General features: G+C 43.5%; 1 protein-coding gene across 13 annotated transcripts in view; it reads left to right on the top strand.

Annotated features, from left to right (window-relative positions):
• The window catches only part of LOC137321765 (dystrobrevin beta-like), a 534,882-nt gene that overhangs the window by 438,906 nt on the left and 77,603 nt on the right, over positions 1-18,373 (top strand). For 12 of the 13 annotated variants that reach the window (XM_067984400.1, XM_067984401.1, XM_067984410.1 and 9 more), the window contains one exon: positions 2,015-2,111. In XM_067984400.1, the coding sequence (XP_067840501.1) occupies positions 2,015-2,111 (97 nt within the window). Of the gene's footprint in view, positions 1-2,014; positions 2,112-3,219; positions 3,275-18,373 lie in introns of those variants that run through there. The other variant, XM_067984411.1, reaches the window with a different exon arrangement.

Below are 18,373 nucleotides of genomic sequence, written 5' to 3'. Positions count from 1 at the left end.
TAAGCACTTCATAGATTGCATAGAGTTACATTGAGTCTACAGCACAGAAATGGGCCATTCAGCCCAACTGGTCTATACCAGCGTTAATGCTGCACACGAGCCTCCTCCCTCCCAACTTCATCTAACCCTATCAGCAAACCCTTCTATTCCTTTCTCCCTCGTGCTTATCCAGCTTCCCCTTAAATGCATCTATGCTATTTGCCTCAATTACTCCTATGGTAGAACGTTCCACATTCTTACCACTCTTTGGGTAAAGAAATTTCTCCTGAATTCCTTATTGGATTTATTAGTGACTATTTATATTTAGCACCTCTAGTTTTGGACTCCCCCCACAAGTGGAAACATTTTCTTTAAGTCTACCCTATCAGCCTCTTTCATTAACTTAAAGACCTCTATCAGGCCACCTGTCAGCCTTCTCGTTTCGAGAGAAAGGAGCCCCAGCCTGTTCAGCCTTTCCTGATAAGTGATGGGCCCTTTCTTCTCTTGTTCATTAAGATAAATCTTACAAAACCAGGATTCTTAAACTGAACCCATAGAATTTAATCGTAAATCTATTGCTTACAACAGACACAAACGCAACTTTAACCAGAAACAATTGGACAATTAGCATCCATTGTAAGCAATTAATTGGGTTTGGAATTTCCAATTTTTGCTGGAGTGAAAACATTATCGACTTAAAGTTAAGCCCTTCGTCGATTGGAGTGTACCAAATCAGCTGGAGCGCACTGGCAGAAAGTTAGCACAATGGTTGAATAGGAAACTTCTATTTAAAAATACTGCTTCTATCAACCATTTGTTTTGTTAATTTTTGACTTTTAAGAGAATGTTGGCTTCAGCTGGAGTTGCAGTTGTAGCTTTATCCTTTTTTTAATAGTTGTTCCTTAATTCTAACATTAGAAACCAAGATTTGTTTCATTTTGTGTAAAATTGTAGTTTACTGATTTGGAAACAGCAGTGATTACCTTAATGCAAGTGCCTTTGTGTTGCTCTGATTGTGAGAGACGTGGATTGTTTTGAAATGCAGCAAAAAAGTGATGAATTCCATCAGCATTGTGTTATAGAGGAAAAGTGAAAGACAAACAACCAGAGTTGGGGTGTGTGTGTACACACACGCACAACTGGGACCGGCAGAAATGTGCTTCACTGCAACCTGGCATGAATCCAGCTTGTTAGTAAATCTATTATTTATAACTGTTCAGAATTTAAAAGTCTGAGTAAAGCACTTAGTGTAGCAATATTTATTTTACTCTGTAATGTAAAACAGTTCATTATTGTTCAATTAAATTGTTGCTTGTAATTATTCTATCGGTGTAAAATAAGGTAGCCATTTTCTAAATAAATTTAAATTTAGTAGTTTTTGGAGAAATTTTGAGAGAGATGGGCAATGTATCTTCCAACTCTAGTAATTGGCTCTCAATTAGGGTCTGTTTTCCTATCCATACTTAAGACAGTTTGGCTTATGACAGCAGATTTTTCAGCAGTGTCTGTCCTCATGAATAAGTAACCAACCAGCCAGTTCTTTGCATCCTGAAATCTGTTGGTATTTGGGGGAGAAAGCCTCTTATTCTCTTTGTTTATTGCATCAGCTACTATTTGTATTTTTCTTAACAGAGGAGTTTCTTTTCAAAGCTAATCTTCACCTGTGCACCATCGGCATGTCAACCCCTTTGCTCTCAATGCATCACTAACGAGGTGTTCCTCTTGGTTGCCACTAAACAAGCATTAATAAGATATGCCATTTTTAATCCCAGTTTATTGATGCAGTGTAAGTGTGGAGAACATTTTAAAATAATGCACGTAATTTCTTGGTACAATTCATCTTTAATGAATGAATTTTCATCTAGCATTATAGCCGTACTGACAAGAGGCTTTGTTTTTGTCCGCGTTGCAGTGGAGTGCTGAAGCTGCTTTTTGACACACACTGTAGTATTAAACCAGACAGTCTGAGTGCCTGAATTCCCCAGTGTTTTTCGAGAGAGACGGGGCTTAATTTCTTTGTCTGTTCATTCAACAGGCAAAGAAAAGACGAGCTGGAACAGCGGATGTCAGCCTTGCAAGAGAGTCGTCGTGAGCTGATGGTGCAGCTTGAAGGACTAATGAAGCTGCTGAAGGTAAGAAATGTTCCCTGCTGTAATATAGACTTCTGATTCCTTCACCACCTCCTTTGTGGATGGTATTTTTTATTCCCCCTCTTTATTGTTCTGGTTTGGCTTTGTTCTTGACATTCATATAATTCATTTATCCAATTTGCTCTTTACATTATTAAATCATTACATTATAATTGTAAAAATAATTATACAGATCTTTTTTAATTTGTATTTTTGTGTGTTGTGTGTTCTCTGTAATGAAATGAACCATTCAGCCAACCAAGGATTTTTTACTTCTGGGGAATTGTGGTGACACACTGTGCCGTGAAATGGTGGGACAAGGTTCATACTGGCAATCAAACTCCCGCCCCCATGCAGTAAGCTTCCGAAACGCAGTTGTGCAGGCATCAGGCGATGTAGAGAGAAAGTCTAACAGTCCCTGGCAGGGTATGCCACGTAGGGTCCTTTTGTATGTCTCCCTGCAGTTGGGTGAAGACCTGAATTATAGAGAAACTGGAAGGATGGAGCAGGGAAAAAGAACTCAGAAAATAAATTCGAAATTGGGGGGGCAGGGGGAGGACGGATTTTACATCTTTGCCTAAATAAACTCTGATAGTTCAACTTCATGCCTTTTTGAACCTTATTTTAAACATTTCAGTTTTAACTCTTTGAGCACTGAATTTCCTTTTCAGTCAACTGCACACAGCCATGTTTTCTATTAAGAATGTGCAATATTGATATTGTATTTTTGACCTCGCCAGTCTGCATCAAATCAGATGTGGTTCAAGTATTAAAAATGCATAGAACTCCAGTGTTGGTGTGTTAATGGCCCTGAAATTCTGCGAGGATTCTCCTGGTGTAACTCCAGCTGAGACCATTTCCCCGGGGGTTCTGCTAGTCTCCCTCCAGAGTTACGGTGGGACCTCCCGCAGAATATCAAGGCCAATGTGTTATTTTGGGAGCCTGCTGTTAAAGCCTTTCTGGTACGTAAAAGATTGTCTGGAAAATTGTTCTGGCTAAGATGTTTCTGTTGTTAAGAATGATCCTTCAGATGAATTTTGGAATGGAATTGCTGGTGGTAATTTTATACAGGTGTTTCTGTTTCTCATTGCTGTGTATTTTTGTTTCACAGGCCCATGAAATTATCAATTACTCTTGTACAAATAAAGAATAGTGAATGAAGCTGCAATTATGTTCAGTTTGTTCATTAGATGTACAAACCTTAACAACTGGTCTTTTTTATTTGTTCTTGGGATATTGGTAATACTGGCATGGCAATATTTATTGCCTATCCCTAGATTCCCTGAAAAGGTGGTGGTGGACTTTCTTGAACTATTGTAGTCCTTTTTGTGATGGTGACTCCATAATGGTGTTAGGTAGGGATTTTGACCCAGAAACAATGAGGAAATGATAATATATGTCCAAGTCAAGATGATGTGTGACTTGATGGGGAAATTAGAGGTAATAATATTCCTTTGACCTTGCTGCTTCTCTCCTTCTTGGTGGAAAAGGTCACGGAGCTGGGCAGTGCTTTCAAATTAAGATTGGTATGTTGCTGTAATACATCCTTCAGGGACTACTTACTACAACCACAATGCGCTGATGGTGCAGGGATGGATATTAAATCCAGTGGCAATGGCGATGACCAGCAGATTGCTCTGTCATGGATGGTGTTAAGTTTCTTGAATGTTGTGGCTCACTCACCCAGCCAAGTGGCGATTATTCCATCGCACTCCTGACTTGAGCCTTGTAGGTTGTAGAGAGGCTTTGAAGGGTCATGAGGTGAGCCACTTCCCACAGGGTACCCAGCCATGGTGTGATATCACTCGTCCCATTAAACTTCTGGTCAGTGGTGACCCCCAAGATGTTGATGGTGGGAGACTTGGCAATGATGGTGTTATTGTAGGTTAGAGGAAGGTGGTTGGGTGGTGTTCGGATGAGCCGCCATTTGCTCTCACTAAACATTGGGAAGACCGAAGCCATTGTCTTCAGCCCTCGCCACGAACTCTACACCTTCGTCACTAATTCTGTCTCACTCCCCGGCCACTCTATCAGGTTATCCGCAACCTTGTTATTCTATTTGAACCCGAGCTGAGATTCTGATCGTATGTCCTCTCCATTACAAAAACTGCCCACTTTCACCTCTGTAACATCACCCGTCCGTGCCCCTGTTTCAGCCCATCTGCTGCAACCCTCACCCCCGCCCCCAGCAACCCCAGCCACCATTTATGTGCTACAATTTTGGATGGGATCACCGAGAAGAATCCAACTCCCGATTTTAAGAGTTTTTACTGCTAATTGGAATTAATATTTCAAAATTGAAGTTGAAAGGCTTCTTACCATGGATTTAACAATGTTATCATGGTGTGAAATGCTCGTCATTGCTTGTAGTCTCAACTGGTGCCAGGATTGCTTCCCTTGTAAAAATACAAATAAACAGTGAACAATGTGATTCAGCCATATTAGGGGCGACAGAACTCACAACAATGTGCTAAAATTGTTTACCAGATTGCGTGTGAATAAAATTAGGTGTACATATCAAGAATAACTTACTTTCGGTGAGTTACCGGAGGGTTGTCAACATCTGTGGGACTACCTCCCGGTGAAAGTCACCAGTGTCAGAAAGGAACGGAAAGAACTGGAAAATAAAATAAGGCTGGCAGAATCTGGTTGATAACTTGCCTCCCTGATCATTATTTATTTATTTATTTGTGGCACAAGTATTAAGATGAAAGGATTACAGAGTGCTTTATAATATGATCAGTTTTAAAGATTATCAGGTGTTCCTCCTCACTTTTATGTTTTCTGTGTGCTGGGGCCAGACTATCAGCAAACAATGAACAAACAGTGACCTAAATGACACATATGACTTAAGTTCAAGAAGTGTGGAGATATCTTTCCACCTTAAATTATTAAACACATGTTATGAGACACAGCAATGTGCTGCATTTAAAGATCTATGTATTATACCACTGCGGTATGTATGCATTTAAATCTTAATGATACAAATAATTCAGAAAAACAGTGCGTAAGTATGTCTAAAAATACCTCAGAATTTTTTGAGAAGAAAACTACTTTACAAACCATATCTAATATTTACATATTTAAGCACAAAAAGCATGTTAATAGACTGTTTTAAAGACATTAAAATTACATGTCCATTCAATAAACTCAAGCCTTTTATTGGAAGATGAGGGTGGGATCCAATTTGTTGCGGTGCTGGTATTCTTTCAATATTGAAGCAAAAAGGCAGGAAGTATGACTACCACCAAGAAATATTAGGAATTGATGCTGTTTATCGACGTGCGTATGTATATTTAACAAAAGTACACTTTTTTCCCGAATAAATTTTTGGTTAATTGAGGTGAAGGGTGTGTATGCTGGGATTTCAAGGTTTTTCCACTTTTGACACTCTCTTGTCAGCATCAAGCACTTCCCAGCCAGGCGTAACAGGATTAAATGCAGTGTAAGGCTCCTGTATACTTGCTCTCAACAATAGGCCTGAGTATCAACCTCAGAAGAGGCCCCCCTAACTGTAGCAATGTGATATTTTTTTACATTTCCTGCACCCTGCAGCATCTCTGAATGAGATTACCAATTTAGTGTTGGGAGCCCATGCCCAATGAATCTGCCTGAACTCATTTCACATAAAGACCCAACAGAGGAGACTTTCATTCGTTCAGTTTGAGCTGGATTTCAATCTCGGTCCAAGAATTAAAACCTAACACGCTGCACCATCCAGTCTTCTCGGTTATTTTTTCCAACGCATTCCAAAAGCAAAATGTTCCTTTTTTACTTTGCTTACTGTTGAATGAGATGTGCCAAGTAACAAATGACAACATGGTAAATAAAGTATATAGCTTCACTCAATGTGTTAATGCAATGCTGAAAAGCAACATATATTATTAAATAAACTATACTCTATATATTACATCCTTGTTTTTATCCAGTGTTGTTTTCCAATTTTCTTCCCTTCTCTTCTGAAGGCACTGACTTTTGCTGGGCACTGTTCAAGGGCATCAACAGCCCGCCACTGCCTCATCCAGTGGCCATTCAACTGTGGGGAGCACCACACCCAAGCTTCATCTTATCCTCAATCATTGTTCATGCACAGAATTTGCAGCACGAGTCACTGAAAGTGATTGGGAGCAGGAATCCCGGGCGCCCCCCCACCCCCCCCAACACCGATTGAGATCTGCAAGTTCAGCATAGACAGGGATCCAACCTGGGATCTTATTGATCTGCTTGGCCAAATCCCACACTATGTGGTGCTTTTTCTCTTCAGTATTATGATCTGAAGGTGGATTTTACAAATTGACACTTCTGCTGCAGAGTATCGTGCATTGGGTGCAAATATTGGGAATCTGGGTGTGAAGGAAAATCCTGCTAGGCCCTCTGACCTCTACATCTAAATTCTCGATATGTGCTTCCACCACACAAAGCTTTATGCCAGGAGTATAGATTTGTAAGAATCTACCAACTGCAATATTTTGCAGCTGTTGCGAGCTTCTTGCTTCATTGTTTGGTACCAGATCCACAGATGGCTTTATTTAAAACAACTGGTTTTGACTCGACTAGTGTACTTTTTGTTTTATTCGTGGACTTAAAAAGTTTTAGTCAATTTGTGGACTTGGTTGAATCCTTTACATGTATCCAGAGATTTTCTTTTAACTGGCTTGCAGGTGCGAGCCGGTTCTGGTGACATTGTTGGCTACATTTTTTTTCAAATGTGTAACATTGCAGCGATATCCTCAATAATGTAATATGCACGTATTTTTTATATTTATCTTTTAGTTCTCCAAAAAAAATAGAATATGTAATGAGAACTAACTGCTTATTGTAATTTCTCTGTGTGTTCACTTAACAATATTAGTAAATTATGAGCTTTTATTTATAAATCATTGACAATGATATATACACATTTTCTGTGTGTAATAAAACTTTCCTCCCACCCAACATATTTTTCATTAACCTTTTATATTGTTCTGTCAGTGTGTTTGAAAAAAATTGATTGTGTTTTTAAAAAAAATTGAAAAAGCAAAGCAATATTTCTGTTCTGGCACATCCTCACATCATATTATAAAATCCAGTGAAATTTACAGAAACACCCATCACCAGCTGACAGATGGTCTCCACGAGTTAACAGAATGATCAGTCTCTTGCAAGTATGATGATGTTGGTTGTCTGTCAGACATTAACCCTTTTTTTATATTCTTTCTGTGTTGCCTTCACAATTATTTTCATGTATAAACCGTAATATATTGCAGATGAGTTTGCTGGTTTGCAGCATGATGTTGCTATACAAAACACTGGCAAGTTTGCTTCCTGTCGGCAGTCCCTTCCCACGTCAGATTAATTTGGTCGATTGCTCCCAGTCCTCACACCCGGGCCCCAGTTAAATAAATGAGCTTTGTCTCAATCTCTGGGCTACATCTCAAAATCCATTAAAGTATCATTTGCTCTGCTAGCTGTGGGATGGGGAGGGGATGTCTGTTTATTCAGCAGGATAAGGATTATGACAAATAAGGAGTATTAAGTGCAGTAGAGTGAAGTCAAGTTCTAAATACAATTATATTTTAACACAGTAAATATTCCAGTTGTTCCATACAGAAATAGACAGTTTCCTAGAAGTAAAGGGAATTAGGGGTTACGGGCAGCGGGCAGGAAATTGGACATGAATTTAGATTTGGGGTTAGGATCAGATCAGCCATGATCTTATTGAATGGCGAAGCAGGCTCGAGGGGCCGATTGGCCTACTCCTGCTCCTACTTCTTATGTTCTTATACACTTACACTTTCCAGAACAGGCAACTGAATAGTGATGAGGAAAGAAAGAGATTATTGGCCAGGACACCAGAGAGAACTCCCCTTCTCTTCAAAATAGTGCCATGGGTTCTTTTACCCGAGAGGGCAGATGGGGCTTCCGTTTAATGTCCAAAAGAAGGCACCAATGTCCAAAAGAAAACAGTGCAGCTTTCCCTCAGTACTGCACTGAAGTGTCAGCCTAGATTATGTGCTCAAGTCTCTGCAGTGGGACTTGAACCTACAACCTTCTTACTCAGAGACAAGAGTGCTACCACTGTGCCACAGAGAAGAATCCTGGCTACTGTTCATCCCTCCTTAGTCTAGGGCCATTGAAGTCAATTCTAATTTCAAACTACTGCCCCAGCTGAGATCGGCTAAATGAAGAAAAAGTGATGAAGCCTGGAACCTTTCTAGGCTTAGTACCTAAGGGTATCAAGAAGTTAATTTACCAACTTTGCTATCAGGTGAGCCAAAATTGGATGTATGCCAGTCTGCCTCTTCAGTATAATTGTTAGTCATGGATTTTCTTTCTTCCCATTTGTTCAGAAGTTGGACTATGTGTGAAGATCTTATATTAGTGCTTTCAAGAGAATTTGTCACAAATACCACAGGCCAAGAATTGAATAGCTGTCGAGAGAGTTCAGATTTTCTTTTCAGATAGCATGTTCATGTAGTATCATCATTGAGAGTGTGTTTTGGAGGCTCCTTGTTTTTCTTTGGAGCTTAAATCAGCTCTGGAATAATCAACCATTCATTGAGGAGATAACGTTCCATCTTTCATCCTTCTATCTCACAGCAATATTGTTACTTTTCTGAAGTATTGTGCCAGTTTTGATTTTAGGACATAAAAGAGTAGTTCAAAAGGTTTTTTAGTTCTCTGGGAATACTGCGTGCAACACTTTGACATTCCCAGTGAGAACTTAGATGCAGGTTTTTCACCACTATAAGCCTGGCTCTGTGTTTGTGTCTGTGTCTGTAACACTTCTGCACAGGGAGCGAGGGAAAGCAATGGAAGGATAACTTTGGACATCTCTTGTGTACCTCCTTGCAACTGGATCAAAAGCAGCATAGGTAGAGGTTTGGGAGCAAAATGCATGCTGTCTCAGAACCTTAAAAAAGGCCAAAAAGTTAAAATAGTGCAAAGCAATTTGTGGTTGCTTCTTGATGGGGTAAAGGCCAATGGTCCCTAAAGCAAAAAAAATCTTGCGTAAGTTCCAGAAAGATGTGTAAATGACACTACTGACTGCCTTATTTAATCAATAGTTCTTGCCTTGTGTACTGATCTTTGCTGGAGCCTAATACAAAAACCTACTGAATGCTCTTCTTTACCTTTTACAGCTGCAGATGCCTGTCTACTGTCCAATAATCTATCTTTCTTTTCTTGTTTCTTTTTCCTTTTCCAAATGCTGACTTATGTAGGACGAGGAACAGAAGCAGGCAGTAAGTTGAACTCAATCTTATGTTGCTGAGGATTTTCTTTTTGTGCATGGAGATAAAATAGGAGAGGTCTTTCCAGGAATGTTTGGGAAGAGGGGATGTGTACATAAATATAATAAATAAAAGTATCAGGAACTTGTACCTTATGTCTGCACTCAATGGCGCACATCTTCATTGATGATTCATTGCCCACCAAGCTCAACTGTCCAATAAATGAAGATGAAGTATGTTGCTAGTCACTTTTATAGGTGGATGAATACACTAAGTTGTATACAATTGACATTTTATCCACAAGCAACATGTTTTATTGGTAGTCATTCCTCAAGTTGACTGTGTAATTGACCTGATTGTCACATAGAATCATAGAATCTTGCACCACGGAAGAAGGCCATTTGGCCCATTGTGCCTGTGCTGGCTCTTTGAAAGCTGCCCAATTAGTCCCACTCCCCTACTCTTTTTACATAGCCCTGCAAATTTTTCCTTTTCAATGAAATATCCAGTATTTTACTTTATATAAAATGATATTCCTCCCCCTTCTTTGGGACCTGGTGTAGAGTTGGCATTGATTGACCAAGTGTGGTGGATGTGGGGCCCACCTGAGCATCCAATATGGCATTGATGCCTTTACCCCAAAGATTTGGCTATTTTTTTTAAAGCTGCCCCCTTTGCAATGGGGGCTTTGATGGAATCCAGAGCTTTCTCCTGGGGAGACCCAGCATACCTTAATTCCTAGCTCACTGAAGGTATTTTAAGTATGAGACCTCATCCTGACCCCAAGACCAGTGGTGGGGTTAGCGGCAAAGATTCTGAGAAGGCGCATCTTGGCACTTCCATCATCCCAAGGATGTTTGGGGCGCCTATTTTGCAACTGGACCAGGAGTCCAGTGTTCTCTTGCAGGTGACAGGGTAATGGATATAACAGTGTGTGTGGAAAAACTGCTGAAAAGCAAGGAAATCATCCAAAAGTCTTGGTTCACTTAGAAACCAATGACATAGGAAGGAGTAGGTTCGAGGTCTTGTGAAGAAAGTTTGAGGAGTTAACTCTGAGACGAAAGTGCAAGACCTAAGGGGAGTTATCTCAGGATGGTGTAGAAGGGAGGATTTCAGATTCCTAGGACACTGGGATAAGTTCCGGAGCAGAAAAATGCTGCACAGATGGGACGGGCTTCACCTGAATCAGACTTCACTCTCCTTACAGAGAAGGTAAATAATGCAGATTGGAAGAATTGAAATGACACAGGGAGAAGGAGAGGCAAACAGAGCATGCTAAAAAAGAGTGGAATAAAGAGTGATGATGGTAGAAATGATACAGAAGCTAGATGTTGTGGTAGAGAGCAAGGGCTGGTAGATGATGGTTCAAGCACAGTCACGGTGGGTAAGTGTGCAGAGTATAAGATATGAACACACAAGGAAATAATGATGAAATAAATAAACACATCAGTCAAGAGAGTGGGTGAGATGGATGCCTCAAAGTTCTATATATGAACGCTTGGAGTCTTTGGAATAAAATGGGTGACCTGGAGGTCCTTGCTGGAGATAAAGGCTGTAAGAATATAAGAACATAAGAAATAGGAGCAGGAGTAGGCCAAAAATCTATCGATTTCAGCCTTGAATATACTCAATGACTGAGCATCCACAGCTCTGGGGTAGATAATTCCAAAAGTTCACAAGCCTCCGAGTGAAGAAATTTCTCCTCATCTCAGTACTAAATGGCTGACCCCTTATCCCGAGACTATGCTCCCTAGCTCCATACTCTCCAGCCAGGGGAAACAACCACTCAGCATCTACCCTGTCAAGCACCCTCAGAATCTTATGGGCGAGAAATTGGGCCGTGTAGCACCTGTTGTTCCGGCGTGACGTGGCCTCTCGGAGTGCCAAGATGGTGTCTTAGCTGTGCATATTTCCAGCGTGACGTGCGTTGGACCCCATCTTGGTATAGGTAGTAGCGCATGCGTAAATACCAAACGCCAGCAGCATGCAAAGTAGGGAGAAAATGCGTACCACCAGTATGCAACCCTGATTTAAAGTGATAGACACCTTTTTGGACTCCAAAGGTTTAAATCTCCATTCAACACACAGTCTTAACCAGGCACACCTGAACATGTCTTAGACGGCCTGGAGGGCACCCACCAGCACAATTTAAAGGGACCATGCAGGTGTTGCAGGTTAGTTGCTGGATTATTCCTTCTGGCTGCTGGTGGAATAAGAAGTGTCTTTGGGAGCTCCCTATACTTAATGAGAGTTGCTACAGTACTTTTGAGAGTGGTTTGGCAGGTACTGCCTTACGGTTCGGAAAGTTACAACCGCGATTCCACAACATTCCTGGCAACCGTAGGTGATCTGCTAGAGCTCGCGCTGGGCATTGAACACGACTGGGAGCATGCAGTGAGGCCAGGCAGAGTGGGTCATGCTGCGAGGAGAGGGAGGAGGCGCAGGGCGCTGAGCATATCCCATAGGAACATAAGAACAGGAGTAGGCCATTCAGCCCCTCGTGCCTGCTCTGCCATTTGATAAGATCATGGCTGATCTGTGATCTAGCTCCATATGCCTGCCTTTGGCCCATATCCCTTAATACCTTTGGTTGCCAAAAAGCTATCTATCTCAGATTTAAATTTAGCAATTGAGCGAGTATCAATTGCCGTTTGCGGAAGAGAGTTCCAAACTTCTACCACCCTTTGTGTGTAGAAGTGTTTTCTAATCTCCCTCCTGAAAGGTCTGACTCTAATTTTTAGACTGTGCCCCCTACTCCTAGAATCCCCGACCAGCAGAAATAGTTTCTCTCTATCCACCCTATCCGTTCCCCTGAATATCTTATAAACTTCGATCAGATCACCCCTTAACTCCAGGGAATACAACCCCAATTTGTGTAATCTCTCCTTGTAACTTAACCTTTGAAGTCCAGGTATTATTCTAGTAAACCTACGCTGCACTCCCTCCTAGGCCAATATGTCCTTCCGAAGGTGCGGTGCCCAGAACTGCTCACAGTACTCCAGGTGCGGTCTAACCAGGGTTTTGTATAGCTGCAGCATAACTTCTGCCCCCTTGTACTCTAGTCCTCCAGATATAAAGGCAAGCATTCCATTAGCCTTATTGATTATTTTCTGCACCTGTTCATGACAATTCAATGAACTATGTACCTGAACCCCTAAGTCCCTTTGGACATCCACTGTTTTTAACTTTTTACCATTTAGAAAGTACCCTGTTCTATCCTTTTTTGATCCAAAGTGGATGACCTCACATTTGTTTACATTGAATTCCATTTGCCATAGTTTTGCCCATTCACCTAATCTATCAATATCGCTTTGTAATTTTATGTTTTCATCTACACTGCTTACAATGCCACCAATCTTTGTGTCATCGGCAAACTTAGATATGAGACTTTCTATGCCTTCATCTAAGTCGTTAATAAATGTTGTGAATAATTGAGGCCCCAAGACAGATCCCTGCGTGACTCCAATGTCAGTACCTACCCATTATCCCGACTCTCTGTCGCCTTTCGCTCAGCCAACTTCCTAACCAAGTCCGTACTTTTCCCTCGATTCCATGGGCTTCTATCTTAGCTAACAGTCTCTTATGTGGGACCTTATCAAATGTCTTCTGGAAGTCCATATAAATAACATCCATTGACATTCCTCTGTCCACTACTTTAGTCACCCCTTCAAAAAATTCAATCAGGTTTGTGAGGCACGACCTACCTTTCACAAATCCATGCTGGCTCTCTCTGATTAACTGAAAATTCTCGAGGTGTTCCGTCACCCTATCCTTAATTATAGACTCCAGCATTTCCCCCACTTTTTACCATTTAGAAAGTACCCTGTTCTATCCTTTTTTGATCCAAAGTGGATGACCTCACATTTGTTTACATTGAATTCCATTTGCAGATGTTAGGCTAACTGATCTATAATTCTCTGATTTCCCTCTCCTTTCTTAAAAAGCGGAGTGACATGTACAATTTTCCAATCTGGAGGGACAGTTCCTGAATCTAGAGAACTTTGAAAGATTATAGCTAGGGCATCTGCAATGTGCTCACCTACTTCCTTTAAAACCCTGGGATGGAAACCATCTGGTCCTTGGGATTTGTCACTCTTTAGTGCTATTATTTTCTTCATTACTGTTGATAAAATTAACATAAGTAAAGCGAGTCCCTGTCCCCGATTCAATATTAGTTTTCTTGGGATTTCCGGCATGCTATCCTCTTCTACTGTAAATACTGACGCAAAGTAATCGTTCAACATGTCTGCCATTTCCCATTGTCAATGACAATATCCCCACTTTGTTTTTAAGGGGCCAACACTGCTCCTGACTACCCTCTTTTTCCTAATGTAACTATAAAAGTTCTTCGTATTGGTTTTGATATCCCTTGCAAGTTTCTTTTCATACTCTCTTTTTGTAGCTCTTACTGTCTGTTTTGTGACCCTTTGTTGATCTTTGTATCTTTCCCATTCGCCAGGATCTGTGCCATTTTTTGCCTTTTTGTATGCCCTTTCCTTATGTCTTATACTGTCCCTTACCTCTTTAGTTGTCCATGGCTATTCTTTTTGGCAAGTAGATTTCTTGCCCCTCAGGGGTATAAACCGATTCTGTATCACGTTTCTTTAAACATTTCCCACTGATCATCAGTCGTTTTGCCCAGTTTACTGTGGACAGTCTCTGTCTCATCCCATTGAAGTCGGCCTACCCAAGTCTAGAATCTTAGCAGCTGATTCACATTTTTCCCTTTCAAACACTACATTGAACTCGATCATGTTATGATCGCTATTGGATAGATGTTCGCGTACAGTTAAGCTGTTAACTAAATCTGGTTCACTACTCATTACTAAATCTAGTATGGCTTGCCCCCTTGTTGCCTCTAGGACATACTGCTGTAGAAAACTATCCCAGACACACTCCAGAAATTCACTACCTTTCTGACAGTTGCTAGTCTGCTTTTCCCAATCTATGTGAAGGTTAAAGTCCCCCATTAAGATCACTATGCCTTTCTTACACGCTTGTCTAATCTTTGCATTTATACAATCTAGCACTTCAGAGTTGCTGCCAGGGGTCCTATGCACAACTCCCACTATAGTCTTAGATCCTTTCCTCTTTCTCAATTCAACCCATAAGGTCTCTGTTGGCTGCTTACCTCTCATAATATCCTCTTGTATCATTGAGGTGATTTCATCTCTCATCATTTAGGCTACTCCTCCCCCTCTTCCATTTTCCCTATCTCTCCTGTGGACCTTATAACCCGGTATATTTAGTTCCCAATCCTGACCATCCTGCAGCCATGTCTCAGTAATAGCTATCATGTCATACCCTCCAATTTGAATTTGAACTTGTAGTTCATCTAATTTATTCCTTATACTCCGTGCATTTGTATATGGAACTCTTAGTTGGGCCACACACCCTAGCCTGACCTTCAGCTTTGATGCTGGGTTAATCGCCTTACGCCTTCTAGTTTTCACTTTATCTGTAGTGTCTAAAGTACACTTTCTTTGTGCTGCTCTACACTTTTCCCTTTCACTTGTTCTTGAACAACTGTTTGTATTGTAAATTTCCCCTGGGTCTTCCCCTCTCTTGCTGCTCTCAACTTGACTCCCTTCTGACTCATTCCGGGACCAATTCTCTTACCTCAACATGAGCGAGGAGCATTGCAAAAACGGCTGAGGTTCACCACGGAGGCCGTGATGGAGATCTGCCAACTGATGCAGCCACAAGTGCAGCCTCAGGGCAAGGACAGCATTGCCTATAGATGTGAAGGTAGTCATGGCGCTGAACTTCTACGGCTCAGGATCATTTCAGGCCTCTGCTGGTGATATCTCGCAGTTTGCAGTGCACTGATGCATAAGGGGGGGTCACAGATGCACTATACAAGATGAGGAACAGGTTCATCACGTTCCCTCTTGACAGAGAAGCAGAATGAGCGAGCATGGGGTGTTTGTTCGCATTGCTGTCTTCCCCATGCTGCGGGGTGTCATCGACTGCACGCACATTGCCCTGCGTGCCCCGCATATCAACTCGTCTGTCGTCGTCAACCGAAAGGGCTTCCATTCCCTGAACGTGCAGCTCGTGTGCGACCACACGTATCAAGTCATGGAGGTTGATGCCCGCTACCCTTGGAGCAGTCACAGCGCCTTCGTCATGCGGCAGTCCAATGTGCCAGCTATCTTTCACACAGCTCAGCAGGTCAAAGGCTGGCTACTGGGCGACAAGGGCTATCCCCTCACGCGGTGGCTTATGGCTCCAGTCAGGAACCCATGCACACCTGTCGAGCAGGCCGACAATGAGCGCCATGCTGCCACACGCAACATCGTGGGGCACACCATAGGCCTCCTGAAACAACGCTTCCGCTGCCTAGACCGGTCTGGAGGAGCCCTCCAGTATTCCGCTGAGCGGGTGGGAAGATTTGTGGTGATATGCTGCACACTGCACAACCTCGCTTTCATGAGGGACCAGCCCTTGCCACTGATGATTGGAGAAGACCCTGAGCCAGAGGTGGAGGAGAAGGAAGAGGCTGAGGGGGAGGAGCGGTGGATGAAGACACAAGGGTGCAACATGGAACACGCCTTGTCTGCAAGGGCTCTGCGTGCTCACCTGATCCATGCTCGCTATCAATGACGTGAACTACATCCCCCAACTCACCAACAGTCCTACATGTCCGCTCCCACATGACCATCAAATTGCCCTCCATCTGATTACACATTGGTTTCCCCCTCAGCTCATCGCACAAATAAAAACCACCACCAAATGCAAATTCAAAGTCACATTTATCAATTAACAAATCAAATTATGGAAAAAGAACAGAACTATTCACCCTTGTGCATTGCCTTAGTGCCTGTTGTTTGTGTGCCTTTATCTATCCTAGTGCTCCTACGAGGTGCATTCCCAGTGGCTGGAACATGGGTGGTGGGAGGCTGCTGGCCTTCAATGGAGGAACGTGGAGATGGCCTTGGAGTACAACCCCAAGTAGCTCTGGGCCAGGAGGGCCTGGCTTCAGACTGCACCATCTCAGCATAGGCTGCAGCAGCCTGGCCTGGCTGGCTCATAGGCAACAACAGGGCACTGGCGGAGTGGCAGGTGTGGGAGCAGGAATGCTGTTGTCCTGAGAGAGGACAGCAAGTCCAACTGCCATGGCGCCACTTCCATTCTCATGAGGCAGCGCCTCAGTAATCCTGGTGATCAGCTGGAGAACAGATTGCTGGAGTGCTGTGAAGCCCTGGAAGCCCCGTTCCACAGTGGTCCTCAGAGCCACAATAGCAAAGGTCTGAGCTGCAACCGCAGCTTGCAGACCTTTGATCACATCAGTTTGTGCTGCAATGGAAGCTGTGACATCAGCTGTCAGAAACTGTGTCATGGTGGGTTCCACAGGTGTGCTGATGGGGGTGACCACCTGTTCCATTTTGGAAAGGATGGGCTCCAAGCTCTGCGTAAAGCCCTGTGCCAAGTTGGAACTGGACTCCTCCATGCCCCTTGGCATTGTGCGCAGGCTTTCTGGTGGGCTTTCCAGTGCCCCAAGCATTTGTTGGTGTATGCCCATCAGCCATCTTCTGTAGCCTGGCCCATTGAAGTCCTCATCTAACTCCTCTGCAGCAGAACTAGTGAGCGACCTCGCCTTCCGGTGAGCTGGCACCTGTGGTATCCATTCCCTCCGCCCCGGCTCCTGCGCACTTGTGCTCGGTGTCTCACCACGTGCAGATCCCTCTTCTAACCTCGCCTCAAAAGGAAGCGCAGTGTCAGTCTCTGAGCTGGTGGCTGCGAGTGTCAGATCAAGTGACGGTGTGGCTTCAGTGTCCTCCTCCTCCCCCCTTGCTCCTCCTCGGACGGTGCCGGCTCCAGTTCTTGGGTATCTGCAGTGACAAAGGGGAACAGGTTGAGTTGTGGAGCGGAGAGAGGAGCAAGTATGATGTGCGTGCCGACAGCATCTGCAGCACGTGAGTCAGAAAAGACTATAGGAGGAGGGAGATGTGGGAAACGAGAAGCAGCATTAGATATGCAGAGAACCCCTTCATCGGGACCTCCGGCGTGGCATGTTGTCACAGCTGCAGCAACGGCCCACCCAATGATCTGAAGCACAGTCTCCTCTAGGGCGATGAGGATGTGTAAACATTCCTGTCCTCCCTCAGGTGTCTCCTGCTGCCAGCTGTTATGTGCCACCTTCTTCTGCAAGACAGAGGGCAGTGTGTCATTGAGTATCCTGCAACAAGGTGTGTGGGTGATGTGCCTGTCATGGTAGAATAGCTGCTAGTGTGTGTGACCCTGTGAGCGGTGGTTGTGGGGCCTGCAAGTGTGGTAATATGTGCGGGTGAGATGCAGCATACCGAGTGCAGTATTGCGTACGGATGGGCAGTGTTTGGGGTGTGTGATGAGTGGAGCAGTGGTGCAGCTGGTAGGATCTACCACTTGACATTTGCATTCACTCACCTTGACCACTCGTGTCAAATCATTGAACTTCTTTTGGCACTGCACCCACATGCGTGGTGCAGTGCTCCTGGCGTTCACTTGCTGAGCCACAATCTCCCAATGTCTGAACAGCTGGGGACAGGAGGGTCTCCTGCCACCCTGTGGGTACATGTTGGCCCTCCTTTCATCCACCCCCTGCACCAGGGCCTCCAGGGCATCATCCGAAAAGCGTGGGGCCCTCTCTCGCACCAGTCCTGCCATCCTCCTGGCCATCTTCCCTCCTCCCAGTGGACTGTGCATGTCCCAGTTAAAATGTGCACATGCACCTTCAAGAGGTTTAGGCTGCTGATGATGTGCACTGAGCCACGCCCCATTTCCGACTTCCTCATTCTCCATGTAGCCTCTCTTCAGCGCCGGCAACGCTGGCTGCACGGAGATATCGTGGTATTCAGCAGGCAGCATGAAATTCTGCTGCCTGCGTAGGGGCCATCTGGCATGGGGTGTTAGCGGATAGCACTACCCGCTCCCGAAAAGAGGCCTTATCGAATTTTTCCCTCGATTATGTTTCAAGGAGATCACCTCTCATTCTTCTAAACTCCAGAGAGTATAGGTCCATTCTATTCAACCTCTCCTCATAGGACAACCTTCTTATCCCAGGAATTAAAT

The sequence above is a fragment of the Heptranchias perlo genome, chromosome 5 (assembly GCF_035084215.1).
Source record: "Heptranchias perlo isolate sHepPer1 chromosome 5, sHepPer1.hap1, whole genome shotgun sequence".
In the NCBI taxonomy this organism is placed as follows: domain Eukaryota; kingdom Metazoa; phylum Chordata; class Chondrichthyes; order Hexanchiformes; family Hexanchidae; genus Heptranchias; species Heptranchias perlo.
The sequence above is the reverse complement of the archived record's forward strand: the minus strand, read 5'-3'. Positions and strand labels throughout refer to the sequence as shown.